The sequence below is a fragment of the Myotis myotis genome, unplaced genomic scaffold, assembly GCF_014108235.1.
Source record: "Myotis myotis isolate mMyoMyo1 unplaced genomic scaffold, mMyoMyo1.p scaffold_m19_p_2, whole genome shotgun sequence".
NCBI lineage: Eukaryota > Metazoa > Chordata > Mammalia > Chiroptera > Vespertilionidae > Myotis > Myotis myotis.
Genome location: NW_023416324.1, coordinates 150,733,095 through 150,750,231, shown reverse-complemented (window position 1 = coordinate 150,750,231; position 17,137 = coordinate 150,733,095). Strand labels below are relative to the sequence as shown.

At 44.7% G+C, this 17,137-nt stretch overlaps 2 protein-coding genes across 7 annotated transcripts in view; one reads left to right on the top strand and one right to left on the bottom strand.

Annotated features, from left to right (window-relative positions):
* CFAP44 (cilia and flagella associated protein 44) overlaps positions 1-13,588 on the top strand; it is a 117,603-nt gene extending 104,015 nt beyond the window's left edge. The window contains exons 32-35 of the mRNA XM_036352344.1: positions 52-253; positions 5,138-5,298; positions 10,209-10,343; positions 13,397-13,588. Coding sequence (XP_036208237.1) covers positions 52-253; positions 5,138-5,298; positions 10,209-10,343; positions 13,397-13,570 — 672 coding nt within the window. The 3' untranslated portion in view covers positions 13,571-13,588. The remainder of the gene's footprint in view (positions 1-51; positions 254-5,137; positions 5,299-10,208; positions 10,344-13,396) is intronic.
* A 1,351-nt stretch (positions 13,589-14,939) lies between these two features.
* The window catches only part of BOC (BOC cell adhesion associated, oncogene regulated), a 70,540-nt gene continuing 68,342 nt past the window's right edge, over positions 14,940-17,137 (bottom strand). For all 6 annotated transcript variants that reach the window (XM_036350817.1, XM_036350816.1, XM_036350821.1 and 3 more), the window contains 2 exons: positions 16,581-16,774; positions 14,940-15,698 (listed from right to left, as the gene is read on the bottom strand). In XM_036350817.1, the coding sequence (XP_036206710.1) occupies positions 15,511-15,698; positions 16,581-16,774 (382 nt within the window). In that variant the 3' untranslated portion in view covers positions 14,940-15,510. The remainder of the gene's footprint in view (positions 15,699-16,580; positions 16,775-17,137) is intronic.

The window sequence follows — 17,137 nt, the reverse complement described above, 5'->3', positions numbered from 1 at the left end:
ACATTTAGTTTGGTCTTTGCTTTGATTTTTGTCTGGTTTCGTTTTTGTCAGATAGAGTATGTGATATTTGGGGAAATACCTACGGACCTTTCTGGAACGCTGGTCTTTTCTAACCACTCCTTGAGTCGGCTCCAAGGCCGCATCGTGCAGCTCCAGGAGGAGAACTCCAAGCAGCAGAAACTCAACAAAGAGTGGCGGGAGAGACGGAAGCAGCTTATTCGGGAAAAGAGAGAGATGGCAAAAACTATAAACAGTGAGTACCTGGGCCCACCATCATCTGGTAATGTCGACTGATACGTAATATTTATTGATAAGAGGGAACTCTCAAGTGACTGTCTCCAACTTTGAAAACACGCCCTGACTGGTTTGGCTCAGTGGATAGAGCGTCGGCCTGGGGACTGAAGGGTCCTGGGTTCGATTCCGGTCAAGGGCATGTACCTTGGTTACGGGTACACCCCCAGTGGGAAGTGTGCAGGAGGCAGCTGATCAATGTTTCTCTCTCATCAAACATCGATGTTTCTAACTCTCTATCCCTCTCCCTTCCTCTCTGTGAAACATCAATAAAATATATTAAAAGAAAACAGTAAGTAACTGAAGAATTAAGAGGAAACAAAAGCACCTTCTCATCTTCCTACTTATTACCTATCTTACCAATCAGTGATCACTGTCCTAGTTTAAAGTGATACACCTTCTATCAAAGAAATGATTTCCCTGAATTATAAAAGGGTATATGTACAATAAAATGCGGAATAACACAATAATAACCCACGCACCACTAGCAAGCTTGAGAAACCTTCCTGCTTTCCCTTTCCGCAGGATCAAGTACCAGGCGAGTACCTAGGTATGTGCGTGTGTCCACACACACTATGTGAAAGTACTCTGCATGCTTTTTAACTGCGATACTATGTTATTCATATAATTTTGCAGTTCACTGTATGAAACCAGTTTTTTAGAGTTATCCAAATTGCTACGACAGTTGTTCATTTTAACTGCTGTTACAGCGATTTGCAACTGGTGAGCCGCAAGAATTTCTAAAACATGCAATCCCTATTTAATCAGGGGCACCGGCCTCTTCACTCTTAGGTTTTCAAATAAGAAAATGACAACAGCCAACACAAGAATAGCCATCTCATGTGAAGGAATCAAAATTATACCTATTTTTTTGTCAGATCGACAAAAAATAAAACTTTTTTTGGTGTGCCGCAGAAGTTCAATAATCAGTTTGTGTACCATGGGATGAAAGCGGTTGAAAATCACTGTGTTATTATAATAATCCATTGTAGGGCTGTAAAATAACTTATTTCTTCAGTCTCCTGTGGATATTTAAGGTATTTCCAATTTTTCATGGTGACAGGCAGTGTTTCAGTAAACCTTCTTGTATATGTCTCAGTGTGTGTGTGTGTGTGTGTGTGTGTAGGTGAATCCCAGATGGGGCCCCTGGGTAACAGAGGGATGTGTACTTTTCAGCTCTCTGCAAAGTTGCCACACTGCCCTCCAAAGTGGTTTTACCATTTCAGCTCCCCTCCTGCCCCCGGCAGTGAGTGACAATTGCCCAGGCTTCGTATTCTCATCAGTGCTTGATGCAACCAGGCTTTAATACTTTTGTCAACCTGGTAGATGTTAGATTGTCTTTCATTGTGGTTTTTATTCACAGTTCCTTGATTCTGGTGAAGTTGAACAACTTCACATACATCTATTTGTGTTTCCTTTTCTGTAACTTGCCTGTCATGTCCTTTACCAATCTGTAACTTCTTTTTTCGTCATTTTTTAAATTAATTTTAGGGAGTTCTTTCTATATTCTTTATTTGTCCATTAAATGCACTTCAAATCTCTTCTCACTTGTGGCTTGCCTTTGTCTGTGTTTAGTGTATCTTTTGGGGATATAGACATTTTAAATCTTAATATAGTTCATTTCATCTATTAATTTGTGCTTTGTGCATTGTGTGTGTGTGTGTGTGTGTGTGTGTGTGTGTATTGTTTAAGAAATCCTTTTCTGCCCAGGTGATGTGGCTCAGTGGTTGAGTGTTGACCCATGAACCAGGAGGTCATGGTTCGATTCCCAGTCAGGGCATATGCCCGGGTTGTGGGCTCAATCTCCTGTGGGGGCCATGCAGGAGGCAGATCAATGATTCTCTCTCTTCATTGATGTTTCTATCTCTCAACCTCCCTTCCCTTCTCAAATCAATAAAAACATTTTTTTTTAAAAGAAATCCTTTTCTGTTTTGAGGTCATAAAGATTTTTTTATAGTTTTCTCTTTTAGTAGCGTTCTTCACATTTGCATTTTTAATCCATCTGGAACTGGATAGTAGAAGATGCAGTATAAAGATTATTATCTTAAATTTTTTTTGTAATATCCAATATATGGAATCTATGTGTAAGTTATTAAGTATTTCAGCTTTAATAAAAATAATATTACTGTAGCATCTACCTTAATACCACAGAACTGTACATTTTAAAATGTATCCTTTAAATCATTTTTTGTCATGTGTGTTTCGCTACAATTAAATAGATTTTTTAAAGAAAAGTTGAAAAAGAAAACCAAAAAAGGGAGAATATAGTGGTCAACTAGTCCAGGTTGCTTGGGTTCATAGAGGCCACTTCCCACAGTGCGGATGGCGCTGCCCTCCAGGGGGCTGAAGTGTAAAATTTAAAAAGTCCATGTTAGTGCTCCATGTTTTCATAACACTCATTCGAGACACAGAGTTCTCTCAGGTGTAAACCTTGAGGTACTCATGTTTCTCACGTACTTCATGTTCCTTTGGCTTCTGTAGCCCATGAATGCTGTTTATATTTGGAAGTACTATTCATCAAACCAAGGAATAAACAAATAAAAAGTGAGGAAGCTTCTTTCAATTTGGGGAAACTAAGTTTGGGAAAATGTGTGAAGGAAATGAAATGAAGTATCACACTTTTGGAGTGTTAGGTAAAATAAAATAAAACATGGTTCCGCAGTGTGCGAGTTTTATTCAGTGACTCTTAGTTCTCTCACCTGCAGGCAATTTTCTGAAAGCAAGTTGTGAATCTGGTTAAAGAGTGATTTCTAATTCTGAGTATGAAACTAGAGTGAGTTCCTTTCCTGTAGCCAGTGATGAGAGACCCCACAGTTGGTATGTGGTTGCCTCCTCCCCGCCAGGAAAGAAGAGAAGAGTCTAGGGCAGTGATGGTGAACCTTTGGAGCTCGGCGTGTCAGCATTTTGAAAAACCCTAACTTAACTCTGGTGCCGTGTCACATATAGAAATTTTTTGATATTTGCAACCATAGTAAAACAAAGGCTTATATGTTTGATATTTATTTTATATATTTAAATGCCATTTAACAAAGAAAAATCAACCAAAAAAATGAGTTCGCGTGTCACCTCTGACACGCATGTCATAGGTTTGCCATCTCTGGCCTAGGGCATGGCGCTGGAAGGGTTATGTTTCCTCCATTCCAAGGAGCGCACAGCTCACAGACATGGGGAAGGTGGGTGGCATGTTCCAGAAGCCTTGATGTTCCCAGTGAAAATGAGTTGGTCTGATGGAGTCAAAAGGGCATTAGGTTGGCTCCACAGGGGGATGGTAAGGACCAGAGTCCATGTTGTAGCGCATTGCCATGGGAGAGGTTACCCCCTCAGATGGGGCTAGCTCAGCCGTGGGCAAGCTACGGCCCGCGGGCCGGATCCGGCCGGTTTGAAATGAATAAAACTAAAAAAAAAAAAAAAGACTGTACCCTTTTATGTAGTGATGTTTACTTTGAATTTATATTAGTTCACACAAACACTCCATCCATGCTTTTGTTCCGGCCCTCCGGTCCAGTTTAAGAACCCATGTGGCCCTCGAGTCAAAAAGTTTGCCCACCCCTGGGCTAGCTGGAGGGGAGCCAAGGGGCAGCCATAGGCTAGCCACACTGGGCAAGTAATTTAACCCTTTCATTTGCATCACTGGTTGTCATGGCCACTGCATTACACACATCGATGGTGTCCCTCCTCACACAGAATAGAAACAAGTAGCCCTCCCTGGTTTGTGCCTAATGGCAGCCTAGTCACTTATCCTGTGACAACTCAACCATAACAATGATACCTGAAGACAGTTTCTGCACCACCACAGAACTGTATCACATTGTACCCCAGGGCCTTCAGACTTCACTTGGAGATTGTCTGTGACTGAGAAGGTCTCCTTACAAGATTACATTTTCTTGAGGCGCTCAGAACCCGCAGATGGATTTTGCCCAGGTGTTCCAGCATTCTCACATTGGGGAAAGACAACAAACACAAGTGAAATACATTACAGGTCAGTTGGATATAGTCGTTAAAAAAACACACTAAAAAGGACTGGGAAAGCCAGTGAGAGGTCCCTAGGAGGCGAGCTCTCTGCAAAGGTGACGTGCCTGGTAAGATGTGGCTCTTCCCGGCCGGAGGACCCGGACCTGCTGTTAGTTACACCTTCGGAACTGAGTGTATTGGACATGTCTCCCACGGGTCTCCTGCTTGCTTTCAGAAAATGGGCTAGACAGAGTGAACCATGTGGCTATTTTGGAAACAGCCTTCCAGGTTGTGGGAACCGAGATGGGAGAGAGCCTGGCATATCTGAGATGCCAAGGAGTAACCCAAGAGCGAGGTGTGAGAAAGGAGGTGGGAGAGCTAACACCGGCAGGGAGGGTAGACCATGCAGGGCCTGTGAAACACCACAAGACTTTCATGTTTACTTGTAGTAAGATGGAAACTTTTCTTAAACGCCTGCTCTATTCTTAACACTGATACTATAGCGATCAATAATAAAAGACTTACAAATGGACGTGTTTATAATCTAGTTGGAGTCCATTAGCAGTCTGAGGAGGGGCAGGTCAGGTTGCATAAGCCAGTGGAGAAGATGAGTCTGTTGAACCCGGACCTCCTGCTTCATAGGTTGACCCTCAACCACTGAGCCCCACCAGCTGGGCTTACACAAGGTTTTGAAGTAGATGAACAGATAATGCAGGAATGAGCATTTTAAGTGAAGAGAACAGCAGCTGAGAAGTTAGAGAGGAAAAATCAACTGGTAACAAAATCTTTTTCCATCTTACAAAAGCCCGTCCTGATGATGTTCTTGTTATTGGTATTGTTCACTTGGTAACAATGGGAGCGGTTGAACAGCCTGGTAGTGACTGTCTTCTTTCAGAAATGGAAGAAACAGTCCGCGATCTGATGATCAGCAAGTTTGGCCGCGTGATAGACCTCGTAGCTCTTCAGACCCTTTCTGTGAATACAACACTTGAAGAGCTCAGGATCAAGAAACTTCGAAAGGAGATAACGAATGCCAGGGAAATAAAGCAGTGGGAGGTAAGGACGGAGGGCACCTGCCCTACTTCGGTTCAGTCTAGGTGGAGGCAAGGAGTCCTGGAGAGCTGTATGCCGTTCCTGTGAAGCATCTGCATAGCTGAAGGCGGGTCTGTGAGCCCCACTTCCCCATCCTACCCCTCTACTGAGAACTTCTGATCTTTTTTTTTATGTCTTGGAAATAATTTTAATTCAGTAGGAAGATGCACATGGTCTAATGCAGGATATAAAATTGTATATATAACATTATTTTAATATGTAAGCTTATATTATAGCTATATAGTAATATATACATATATATTTTAAAATATGCTGAAATATTACCAGTATTATCTTTGACTTTTGTTGGATATGGCTGCTTCATTTTCTTCATTTGTTCTTGTATTTTCAAGCTTATTATAATAGACTAGAGGCCCAATGCACGAAATTTGTGCAAGGGGCTCGGCCCTCGCAGCCGTGGCGGCTTGCCTAGGCCCTTGCAGCCCCAGTTTCATCCGGAAGGTCGCCCGGAAGGTCATTTGGCTGTCTGGTCTAATTAGCATATTATGCTTTTATTATTATAGACTAGAGGCCCAGTGCACAAATTTGTGCACATTGAAAGGAAATTAATTAGAAGAAATATTTTAGAGGCCGGGAAGGGACCGCGGGAGGCTGGCTCCAGGGTGTGTCCGGCCCATCTTGCCCAGTCCCAATCAGGGCCCATCGGGACCAGGGAGGGACTGCGGGAGGGCTCCAGGGCATGTCCAGCCCATCTCACCCAGTCCCGTTTGGAGCCAATCAGGACCATCTTGCCCAGTCCCCGTCCGGGCGATTGGGGCCAGCCAGCCAAGAGGGGACTGTGGGAGGGCTCCAGAGTGTGTCTGGCCCATCTTGCCCAATCCGCATCAGCCAGACCCCAGCAGCAAGCTAACCTACTAGTTGGAACGTCTGCCCCCTGGTGGTCAGTGCACGTCATAGCGACTGGTTGAGCGTTTGGTCGACCACTTGATCAGACACTTAGCATATTAGACTTTTATATACAGATTTTTATATATTCCTTTTATGATCAGGAAAAAAGGACATCTAGAAAAACGAAATCTGGGAAGGATTACCTGGGTTTTTGATAGTCAGAATAACATTGTTAATAAATTAGACCTTGAAAGTTATTCAGAACAAATTATTGATCTTTAATATTCTTTTAAGACCTGTGTTTTAGACATGTGGTAAGCATTTACGTCTTCTAATTATCATCTTTGGAGGGAAAAGTCTATCAATAATATGTATTTTGAATTGATTGTAACCTCTTGTTTCAGTAGTTTCAAAGCTCTTCTTTGATAGAAATGGGCCCATGAAGAGAATTTGTCCTTACAGAGTGGGTGGTGGATGGCGTGCTGCGTTAACTCTCAGACTAAGCTTTTCCATAGTCACCTTGGGTCCCAAGCAAGTCCCTCAACCTTTCTTTGTTTCGGGTTCCTCTTTTATAAAATGAGGGGCTAGACATAGTGGCTTCTATGGTCACTTTCAGCTCCAATGACTTGTGATTTTTATCTTGTCTTTGAGGCAATATCTGTGTTTAGCTCCAGTGATTTGTAGTCTGTTCCAGGAAATGAGGCCACTGAGGCCAAGGGCCTTAACAGTGTATGCACAGTTGGTGTCCTTGCTTATTGGCTTTCATTTAAAATCCTGAGAAAGAAAAAGTTATACTACCAATTAATATATTATACTGTTAAAATAAGAAAATGCAAACCCGGAGAAGAATATGTATAAGTGTAACTTTGGCCTGGCCGGCATAGCTCAGTGGTTGAGCATTGACCTATGCACCAGGAGGTCACAGTTCAATTCCTGGTCAGCACATATGCCCAGGTTGTGGGCTTGATCCCCAGTGGGAGCTTCTGACCTTAAGCCTATCTCCACCTCCTTACCGTTCACTTAGGAACTAGGCTACCTTGGGATGAAGGCACCAGAACTGGCATTTGGGGTCCAGGGTGCATGTAAATATGATGGCAAAATGGCATGATTACAGAAAGGCTTCATTTTGAGTCAACGTTCATGTATAAATGCTCTAACAGTGTTAGAAACTGAACGGCTATACTTTGAGGATCCTAATTGTGTTATTCTATATAGCATTTACATGCTGTTACAATTTGGAAATTATTAAACTCTGGGTAACAAATTTTATAACAAGATGCGGACTAGTTAGCTGGCAGGGCCTTAGAAGATGTCCATGCCTATGTCATTCCTAGAGCATGAGGTGAGGCAGTGCCCAGGTACAGCCTCATTCAAAGACAGGAGCTTTTATGGCAATTTCATAGCCTACAAGTCATTATGACTTCTTCAGTTTACTGTCGAATTTCATCAGTAGATAGGGGAGGTGGAGAGGTTGCCAGTGCTCTCTTGTCTTATCCTTTTTTTTTCTTTTTTTTTTTTAGGGTTTTATTTTTATTTTTATTTTTTTTATTATTTTTTTAATTAAATCTTTATTGTTCAGATTATTACATTTGTTCCTCTTTTTTTTTCCCCCCATAACTCCCCTCCTCCCAGTTCCCGCCCCACCCTTCGCCCTCACTCCCCACCCACTGTCCTCATCCATAGGTGCACGATTTTTGTCCAGTCTCTTCCCGCATCTCCCACACACCCCCTTTCCCCCCCAGGAATAGTCAGTCCATTCCCTTTCTATGTCCCTGATTCTATTATAATCACCAGTTCATTCTGTTCATCAGATTATTTATTCACTTGATTCTTAGATTCACTTGTTGATAGATGCATATTTGTTGTTCATAATTTGTATCTTTACCTTTTTCTTCCTCTTCCTCTTCTTAAAGGATACCTTTCAGCATTTCATATAATCCTGGTTTGGTGGTGATGAACTCCTTTAGCTTTTCCTTATCTGTGAAGCTCTTTATCTGACCTTCAATTCTGAATGATAGCTTTGCTGGATAAAGTAATCTTGGTTGTAGGTTCTTGGTATTCATCACTTTGAATATTTCTTGCCACTCCCTTCTGGCCTGCAAAGTTTCTGTTGAGAAATCAGCTGACAGTCGTATGGGTATTCCCTTGTAGGTAACTGAGTTTCTTTCTCTTGCTGTTTTTAAGAGTCTCTCTTTATCTTTTGCTCTTGGCATTTTAATTATGATGTGTCTTGGTGTGGTCCTCTTTGGATTCCTTTTGTTTGGGGTTCTCCGCGCTTCTTGGACCTGTAAGTCCATTTCTTTCACCAGGTGGGGGAAGTTTTCTGTCATTATTTCTTCAAATAGGTTTTCAATATCTTGCTCTCTCTCATCTTCTGGCACCCCTATAATTCTGATGTTGGTACGCTTGAAGCTGTCCCAGAGGCTCCTTACACTATCCTCACATTTTTGGATTCTTTTTTCATTTTGCTTTTCCGGTTGGGTGTTTTTTGCTTCCTCGCATTTCAAATAATTGACTTGATTCTTGCGCTCCTCTGGTCTGCTGTCAGGAGTCTGTATAATATTCGTTATTTCAGTCCGTGTATGCTTAATTTCTAGTTGGTTCCCCAATATAAGATCGAGGGTCTCATTAGTTTTCTTGTAGATCTCATTAAGTTTATCTGCGGCTTCTAAACAGTTCTTGAGAGACCTTAAAAGTGTGGTTCTGAACTCTATATCTTCCATTGACAATTTTGTCCTGTTTCTTTGTCTCCGCATTTTGTTATGCTTCCTTGGTGCACCCCCTAGTGGTCTTTGTTCGCAGTCTTATAGTTAAATCTTGATCGTTGTAGCTAATTCCAGGGAGGGTTTGACCTCCAGGCCAAGTGGCTATGAGAATCAGCTGTGTCAGCAGTGAGAGAACTTCTGTCCTCTAGGGAGGTGCTAATCTAGCCTTTGCCTGAGGCTATCCGGCAAATGCCTCTGTGCAGGGCTTGGGCGGGGCGGGTCGCACAGGATCAACAGGGTGGGCCGGAGAGAGCAGTTATGGCGGCTCTCAGTCCTGTCCCCAGGGGCTCCGCCTCTCTGAGTCCCAGCACCCGCTGCACACCTTGGAGAGAAAGCTGCACTCGCTCTGACCGAAGCCAGACAGTCCCACTTTTCCCGTTTGAGTCCGGGTCCCTAAAGACTCACCGGATCTGGAGCTCAGAGTCTGCGACTCCCTCCCGATTGAAAACGCCAACCGCGCCCTCCGCCGCCAGCCCGCTCCGCGCACTCCGCACCTCAGAATTTGACTTCAGCACTGCGCCTCCTCTGAGTGTCCGTATGCGTTTCTCTTTCCTCCTAGTTGTAGGACTTCCACTCAGCCAGCGTTCCTGTGGTTCTGGGTGATGTCCCTTCCGTTTTTTGGTTTCACTTTTGAAGTAGTTGTTCAAAGCAGCAAACTCCGGAGTTAACCTATGCCGCCATCTTGGTTCTCCCGTCTTATCCTTTTTTTATCCAAGATTTGCCACTGTGCTGTGAAGAAGTAAATGGTTGAAGTGCTCATGTGATAGGATTGGCCTTCATGAGGGGAATGCTAGACAGGATATGTGCAATCTAACATAATTTATTGGAGCACTAAGAGAACAAAGGAAAGCCACTAGCAGATGTATGGCCATTCAGGGACTTGGGGGATCCTGGGCCAAGACTGGGGAAAGAGCAAGATCTAAAAGTTTTCTGCTTAAATTATCATTCTCCCTTTTAACTAGTGAATACCAGCACTCAGTCTACATACAAATTCATTCCTCAACAATGGAGTGATATCGATGTCTGTCTTATTTTGCCTACTTTTGTCTTTGATCATACTTACAGTCTTCTTATCTTTTCTGTAATCAGACTAGACCCCATGCAGTTGCTTCTGGCTGCGTTTTCATACTGACTTCTGGTTATATTTTTCTATGTGCACATCACTTTGTTTGCCCGATGGCTTTGATCAAATCTGCACATTCATTTTTCTCTATTTCCTCTCATTCATGTCACCCATTCTGCATCTTCCTGCCCTGGTAGGAAAAGATTGCTCAAGTGCGCTGGGAACTGATGATGAAGACAAAAGAACACACCAGAAAGCTCCACCAGATGAATGATCTATGTATTGAAAAGAAGAAGCTTGATTCTCGGTTGAACACGCTCCAGAATCAGCAGGTATGCTTTCCTTCAGACCCTCTGTTGCATGGGCAAGTTCGGTAGCGGTAGTGTTCATGGGAATTTCAGTGCTGGCATTTCAGCAAACCTTGATCTTACTAGTAGCCTGCTTCTCGCCTCAGGCCAGTCCCTGAGAACACCAATGTGACACTGGCCCCATCACAGGGAGCCTGAGGAACTAGCTTCATCATGTGCATCTTGGGGCCATGAACTTACATAAATGCTAATCTATGGGGTTTGCCATGGCCCTGGAGAGATAAGGCTATTTAGGTATAAATAGTACTAATACACTACCCGAATTTGGTGCCTAACATCCATTTCCAATATCTGCTCCTTCCATTTAACCTAAAGTGGGTGTCTTGACTTGTGGGCTCTCACGTGTTGCCTCACTAAAGCACTTGTTCCTTCTTAGGGCTTTCAAATGGCTCTTTATAATATTTACTGAGCCTAACATTGTGTTCCTTAATTTGTGGTGGATACTACTTATTTAATGAAATTCATCCTTCAAGTCTTGCCCTCCAGGAACCCAACACCTATTCTAAATGAACTATAGCTCATGTCCTTGCAATAGGTTTTGCAAAACTGCCTATTGTTTCTCTTGGTTTTCTTTAAGCACCTGGCAGTGGCCTCAGCCAGGAGTGCTTTCCCCTGAGGAAAGCATCAGCATCACCTGGGAGGTTGTTAGAAATAACCCAGATCTTCTGAGTCAGAAGCTGGGGGGCCGGGGGAGTCCTGGCATCAAACCACATTAACAAGCCTTCCAGGGGACTCTGATGCATGCTTGAGTTTAAGATCTCTAGTCTAAGTTCAAGTCCAAAAGGAGGAAAGAATATGGTTTATTCCACGGAGAAAGAATAAGAGGATTTGGAAAGCTTAGAAGTGGACATTAGATTTGAGAGGAAGCTTAGAATCAGAATACCGAGGGCCCTTTATCCACTAAAGAGTTTGTGAATGGAGAATCAAGGCAGTGTTGGAGAGGGTTGACACCCAAATAAAATCACAGAGTGAGCAGTCAGTAAACATTTGTTGACTTGAAGTGCTTTGACAAGTCCAGATACATTGAGAAGAGTTTGGAGGTAGATCAGTTGGATGGGAAAATTAATCATATATGTCTTTACAGAGTGTATCTTTACAGTATATCTTGACACGTGCAGTCTCTTTTCAAAGGATATCTCATTTAATCTTCAAAACACTACTTCCTAAAGCTCAGAGTAGGGAGTAACTTGCTTCAGCTCTCAGAGCTAATGCACAGGAAGTGAGTTTTTAAAACGAGGTCTGTCTTCCTCCAAAGCTGACTCGGTTGTTCTTATTCTTACGACAGTCGAGGCATGCATTGGGATGTAGATGGTGAGAAGCTAGCTAGTGTCAAAAGAAATTCCCAAGTAAGATTAGTCAAAAACTTTTTGGATATGGTGAGAAGAATGAGGGAAAATTAAGGTGCCTTTAAAATGATGCCTGGAGTGACTGGTGAGTTGGTACAAGCATTTAGCTGCCAGTAACCAAAAGCCCCATTGAAAGTAGCTTAAACAAATAGGGCTCATTTTTTTTTTTTTTTTCACTGAACGAGAAGTCTAGAGATGACTTAAGGGGTTTGATTTAGTGGATCTGTGATATCAGGGGCCAGCATCTCTGTGATTCTCTCTGATTCTTTGAAGTTCTCCTCAGAGTCACAAAACAGCTGCGTCAGGTCCATGTTTCACATCCACATGCCAGCCACTTCTGTGCCTTCATAAGGAAGCACCAGTTTTCTGCTTATATTCACTCAGCCAACCCTAGCTGGAGGAGAAACTGGGTGATGTTAGTGTTTAGCTTTCACAGCCTCAACAGTGAAGGCAGGCAAGAGAGGAGCTATTGGGTAATGATAACCCCTATTTGCTAGGAAGGTCTGCCATCGTAAGTGAGGGTAATGGACAAATCATGGGCTTTTGGCTTCAGGTAACCTGGTTGTAACCCTGCTTCCGGTCCTTAATAATATAATCGCTTGGGCCAGTTCATGCATCTCTGTCCCAGTTTCTGTAAAACTAGACCACCACCATCGAATTCACAGTTGTTGTGAGGATTAAATGAAGCACCTGGCAGAGAGTGCAGACCAGCTGGGTGGTAATGTCCTGCCCTTTAGCTCATGTTCAAATTTTATTGAGCATCTACTTAGGTAACAAGTTCTAGGGTGAGTGCTGGGTACAGTGGCGAGATCCAGGATCTCGCAAAAAATATAACATTTAGGTTGAACCATAACAAATTGCCACTTCCTTTAGGTTAAAAAGTGGTCAAATGTCATACATTTTAAATGGTACACTCTGATAATTCCAATGACACAGGGTGGCTGTTTTGATAGAACATAGAGCAGAAGACCCTAGTCTAGTCCATGGGGCAAAGAAGGCCTCCCTGAAAGTGAGGTCTGGAGCATGAGCAGGAGTTGGCTGGACAGGGGCTGAAATCAGATAAAGACATACAGATGATTTTTGTTGTTGTTAATCCTCACCCGAGGATATTTTTCCATTGGTTTTTAGAGAGTGGAAGGGAAGTGGGGGGAGAGAGAAACATGAATGTGAGACACATCCATGTGAGAGAAACACATTGATTGGTTGCCTCCCACACTTGCCCTGACCAGGGCCAGGAATCGAGCCTGCAACCGAGGTTAAGTGCCCTTGACCGGAATTGAACCCAGGATCCTTCAGTCTGCAGGGCAATGCTCTATCCATTGAGCCAAACTGGCTAGGGCAGGACATAAAGATGATTTTCTTTTCAGAAAATAAAATATGATGATGAGCTGTATAGAAAAAGGAGGCACCTTGTCTTTTATGATTCTAGTGATAAGCCCTCCAAGGTATAAGTGGCGGCTTACCCATCTAAAGGATATTTGCATTTTAAGAGTTGTTTGTTAGTGCAAAGGAACACATTTCTAATGGTGGGATTTCAGTGGACGAATGCAAGCCCCTTAAAGGAAGGAGCAATGGCTGTTTAAATGGATTAAGGCAGGCACTCCCATATAAGAACAGACGTTTTCTCATCCAACATGATGCTTCAAGTAAGGAGATGCTTTCTTTCAACAGGGCAATGCCTTCCAGGGCCCTCGGAGAGCAGATATTATGGCAAGAGAGAAGGTCACTCACCTGATCCAACTCCAGGCGGAAAGGATTTTGGCCTTAAAGCAAGAGATTGCTCTTTTGCGTAAGAAAGGCGGCATTATCCTCCCACCCATTAAGTTCCCACCTGAGAACAGATGAAGCCCCTGTGCCTTTTACTTTTTTTTTTTTGTCTCAAATCCACCCAAGATTTCTGACATAAATTTCCCCAGAAGTTGTCTCCTGTGACAGTCTGTTATTTTGAAGTGAATGGACCTAAAAGTCTAAAACGAGATCCAGCCAGGTAATGCCCAACATCTGTTATTGAGCTGAGCCATTTCACATTTGTTTGGAACCAACTGGATTGAATGTGAAGTCTCAGAAGGCTGTGTCTCATACTAAGAAAGCATCTTTCATATGTCCCATTTTAGGAAACTTGTGTTTGTGTTTGTTTTATCTGAATTTTTAGCCATTGGCAAGAAAAGCTAGCATTGAGAGTGTTAGCTGGTCCCTTTTCTGTTGCTGTTTAAAGCCAGTGGGCTAGAAGGTGAGTTGCAGCCTGGATTTGAGGGCCCCAAGGATTAGCTAAATGAAGATTGGGAGCATTAGCCCTCACCCAGGTTGTGTCTGAAGTCACATCTTATTACTCTTACCTGTTTGACTTCTCCTTGCCTATCGTTTGCATGTTGTTTATAGTCCTTCACTTTCTTTCTTAAATTTTTTTTTAAAAATTCTACTTTTCTGAAAGTCATGTTGCATCTTGATGAGTTTTTCCAATTTAGCTTTGGCTGGAAAAAGGGGGTAACAATCTACCAGCTGGCACGCTACTGCTTTCGGCCAGCAGAGGGAGCACTTGTCCTAGACTGCCATCAGTCCTGGGGCTTTCCTACCATCTTGCTCATCAAATTCATGACAGGAGTGAGAAGCCAGATGCCTCTTAATGAGATTGTGTGTCTCAAGAGGCATTTCATCTGTAACTCAACTCTACTGAGATTGAGAAGAGGCCTTGCAAGCTTCAGCCTCCATCTAGTCCCGGGTATAAGGATCCTATGGATGGGCAGCAAGCAGTAAGTAAATGTGGGTTTTAAACAAGTGGTGAGTCAGCTCCCCTGGCAGTGTTGGTGTATCTTTGGAAAGAAGGGAAGTGAATGTATCAGGCACCACCTGTGTAGCGTAACTCTTAAATACTTGGTCTTCAGCACACACAGACCGCTACAGAAATGATTAGTTCCATTCCTTGACCTGACCCGAGTTTTACCTTCAGTGCAGTCAGGAGGAGAACTGACTCTGCTTCTCCTTGCCTCCTGTACACTGTCTCCCTCCTGGACTCAGCAGTTACTAATGCATCCCACGTTAATAAAAGCACAACCGACATTCCGTATTTACAGACAAAAACATTCGAGACATCTATCTTTTCCAGATCTCATCTCTTGTTCTGAAAACAGCCCAAGTGGGTATTCTCTTCAGATACTCAAAGACTGAATCCTAACATCTAAGGAAAACGCTGACTCACGCGTGACTAAGCTGAAGGTTACAGGGAAGACTAAACATTTATTTAGAAGTTACAGTGTTTGTTTTTACAGAGCGATGTTGCCGCGGATTATTGATTCTGGAAGGTCTGTTAATGCTTATAGTACTATACACATCTGAGTCTGTTCTCACGGGCGTCTTCTGGAGACCTTGCCTGTAGCACCAGAGCTGGCCGTCCTCACAGGTGTCTGCAGCCTGTGCGCCCCTGGCCTCTGTGTTACCCGCGCGCTCCTCACGCACAGTGAGCGGGAGTCCTCCCTCGGGCGGCTGCTCTCTGGGCCTCTGCAGCCTCCCGGGCCGGGGCAGAGGTTCTGAGCCGCCTCCTCGGTCTGGGTGCTGGCCGGTCCGTGTTCCTCTTTCCTGGTTTGCTCCTGGTATGTGGTGGCTTCTTTGTTTAACCTCTCATACCTCCATGGGTAGGAGTCCCTATGTCTTTCCAGAATTATAACAACACATATACATTTATTTACAAGTGCATAAATATATAAATATGGCTATTATAGAAAAATAAATACCAATTTCCTCTGTCTCTTTAAAAACGATAATAGTCTTTCTGGAATACTGGCTTCTGCCTAAATGATGGGGGGTGGTGTTTCAAAAGATATGTGCACTGGTGGGCTGGGGGAGAGCTGCCTCCCGGGCTCCTGTCCTCCGTGGGTCCCCGTGGGGTGATGGGGGCACCACTCTCCTCCACCCATTTGGCAAGTGTCAGGACTGTCCACTTCTTCAACCGGTGCCAGGCCCAAGCAGCACGGGGGCCCTGCGGGGAGAGAGAATGGAAACATTAACATCCTGACTGTCCAGGAAGCGGCACTCAGAGGCACTGGTCACACTCGTCCAAAAGGAGAGAGGAACCTACAGCCATGACAAGGCGATTTCTGGTCTTGATCACCCCACACACAGTCCATTCCCGCAGGGGAGCCCATCCAGTGTCAGAGGCGCCGGGCCTGGCTCTAGGAGGTGAATTCCATCTCCCAGAGGCAGGGTTGAGGGTCTGCACGTGGACCTACAGCCACACCACAGAGGTTAAGAAACATGACCCAAGCCTCTGCAGCATCCGGCACCCACCCAAGAATCCACTGATTTCCAAGGCACTGGCCCAGGGAAGACAGAGGGAGGGGCTAGTGTGCACTGAGCCCCACGGAAAAAAGTTCTGTGGAAGCACAGGGAGTTCCGATGGTTGTGAGAACTTGGCTTCCTAATGATTGATGTAACCTTAGTCCTTAATTAAGAGACAAGACCCAACAAAACAAGGTATTTTGGCGTGATTAGAGAGCGCCTCTTATTATGAGAGGCAGTAGGAATTTGTGAATGGCCTTAATGCAGAGACCAAAATATGTCTTTCTCTGAAATGGGATGGTGTCCTTTTCCTCAGCCTGTGAGGACGAGGCTTGTGATGGTGGAGAAGGACCCGACCGGTAGGCCCCTGCACATCTGCTAGGCCTTCGGGCAGAAGGGACGGTGGCCAGCTTCTGTCCTTCCCCGTCTCTCCTGATTAAAGCCGCGGACAGCTCCCTACCAAGCACCACCTTCAACGACTTCTCCCCAGCGCCCCACTCCTCCAAATCACTCCTGGGTTGTGGGTTCCTACCTCATGCTACCTCCAGCCTCTTTTATTTCCTGCTCTGCCCCCGGCACAAACCTGGGTGAAAAAGAGGGTCCCATGTCGCTTCCATCCCCGGATTCTGAGGTCCTCGCCTCATCCCGGACTGGCTGGATGGAGCAGGCTGCTCCTGGAGGGGGTGGCGGTCCTGGTGGGTCTGCAGCCGCTGGTGCGTTGAGGCACCAGGCAGTGTGTACAGGAAAGAGGCCTCGTCTGGGTTGGCCTTGGCTCCCCTGCGTGCACGAGACCAAATGGGAGTGAGGTATGGGCAGGGTGGGTCCACATCCCCACCACCCAGCTGCATCCCTGTCGAGAACACCAGAGGGGAAAGGGCCCAGACGGGCAGGGACGGCTCCCTTATGAACATCGAGAGGTGCCACACCATTTCCACCGGGTAATTCTGGCCTCTCTCCATTGTATTCCATGCAAGTCCTAAGTGTATTAGAAAATGTGGGGTCAGGGGTGTCTGGGCAAAGCCAGCAGTGCCTAGCTCCGCAGCCTGCCAGGTGGGGGGCAGATTCTGAGAGGCTGACCCGTGCTCCAGAGCAGAAAGGGCTTCGTAACTGCAAATACTACCCCTCGTGGGGGGGCGGCAG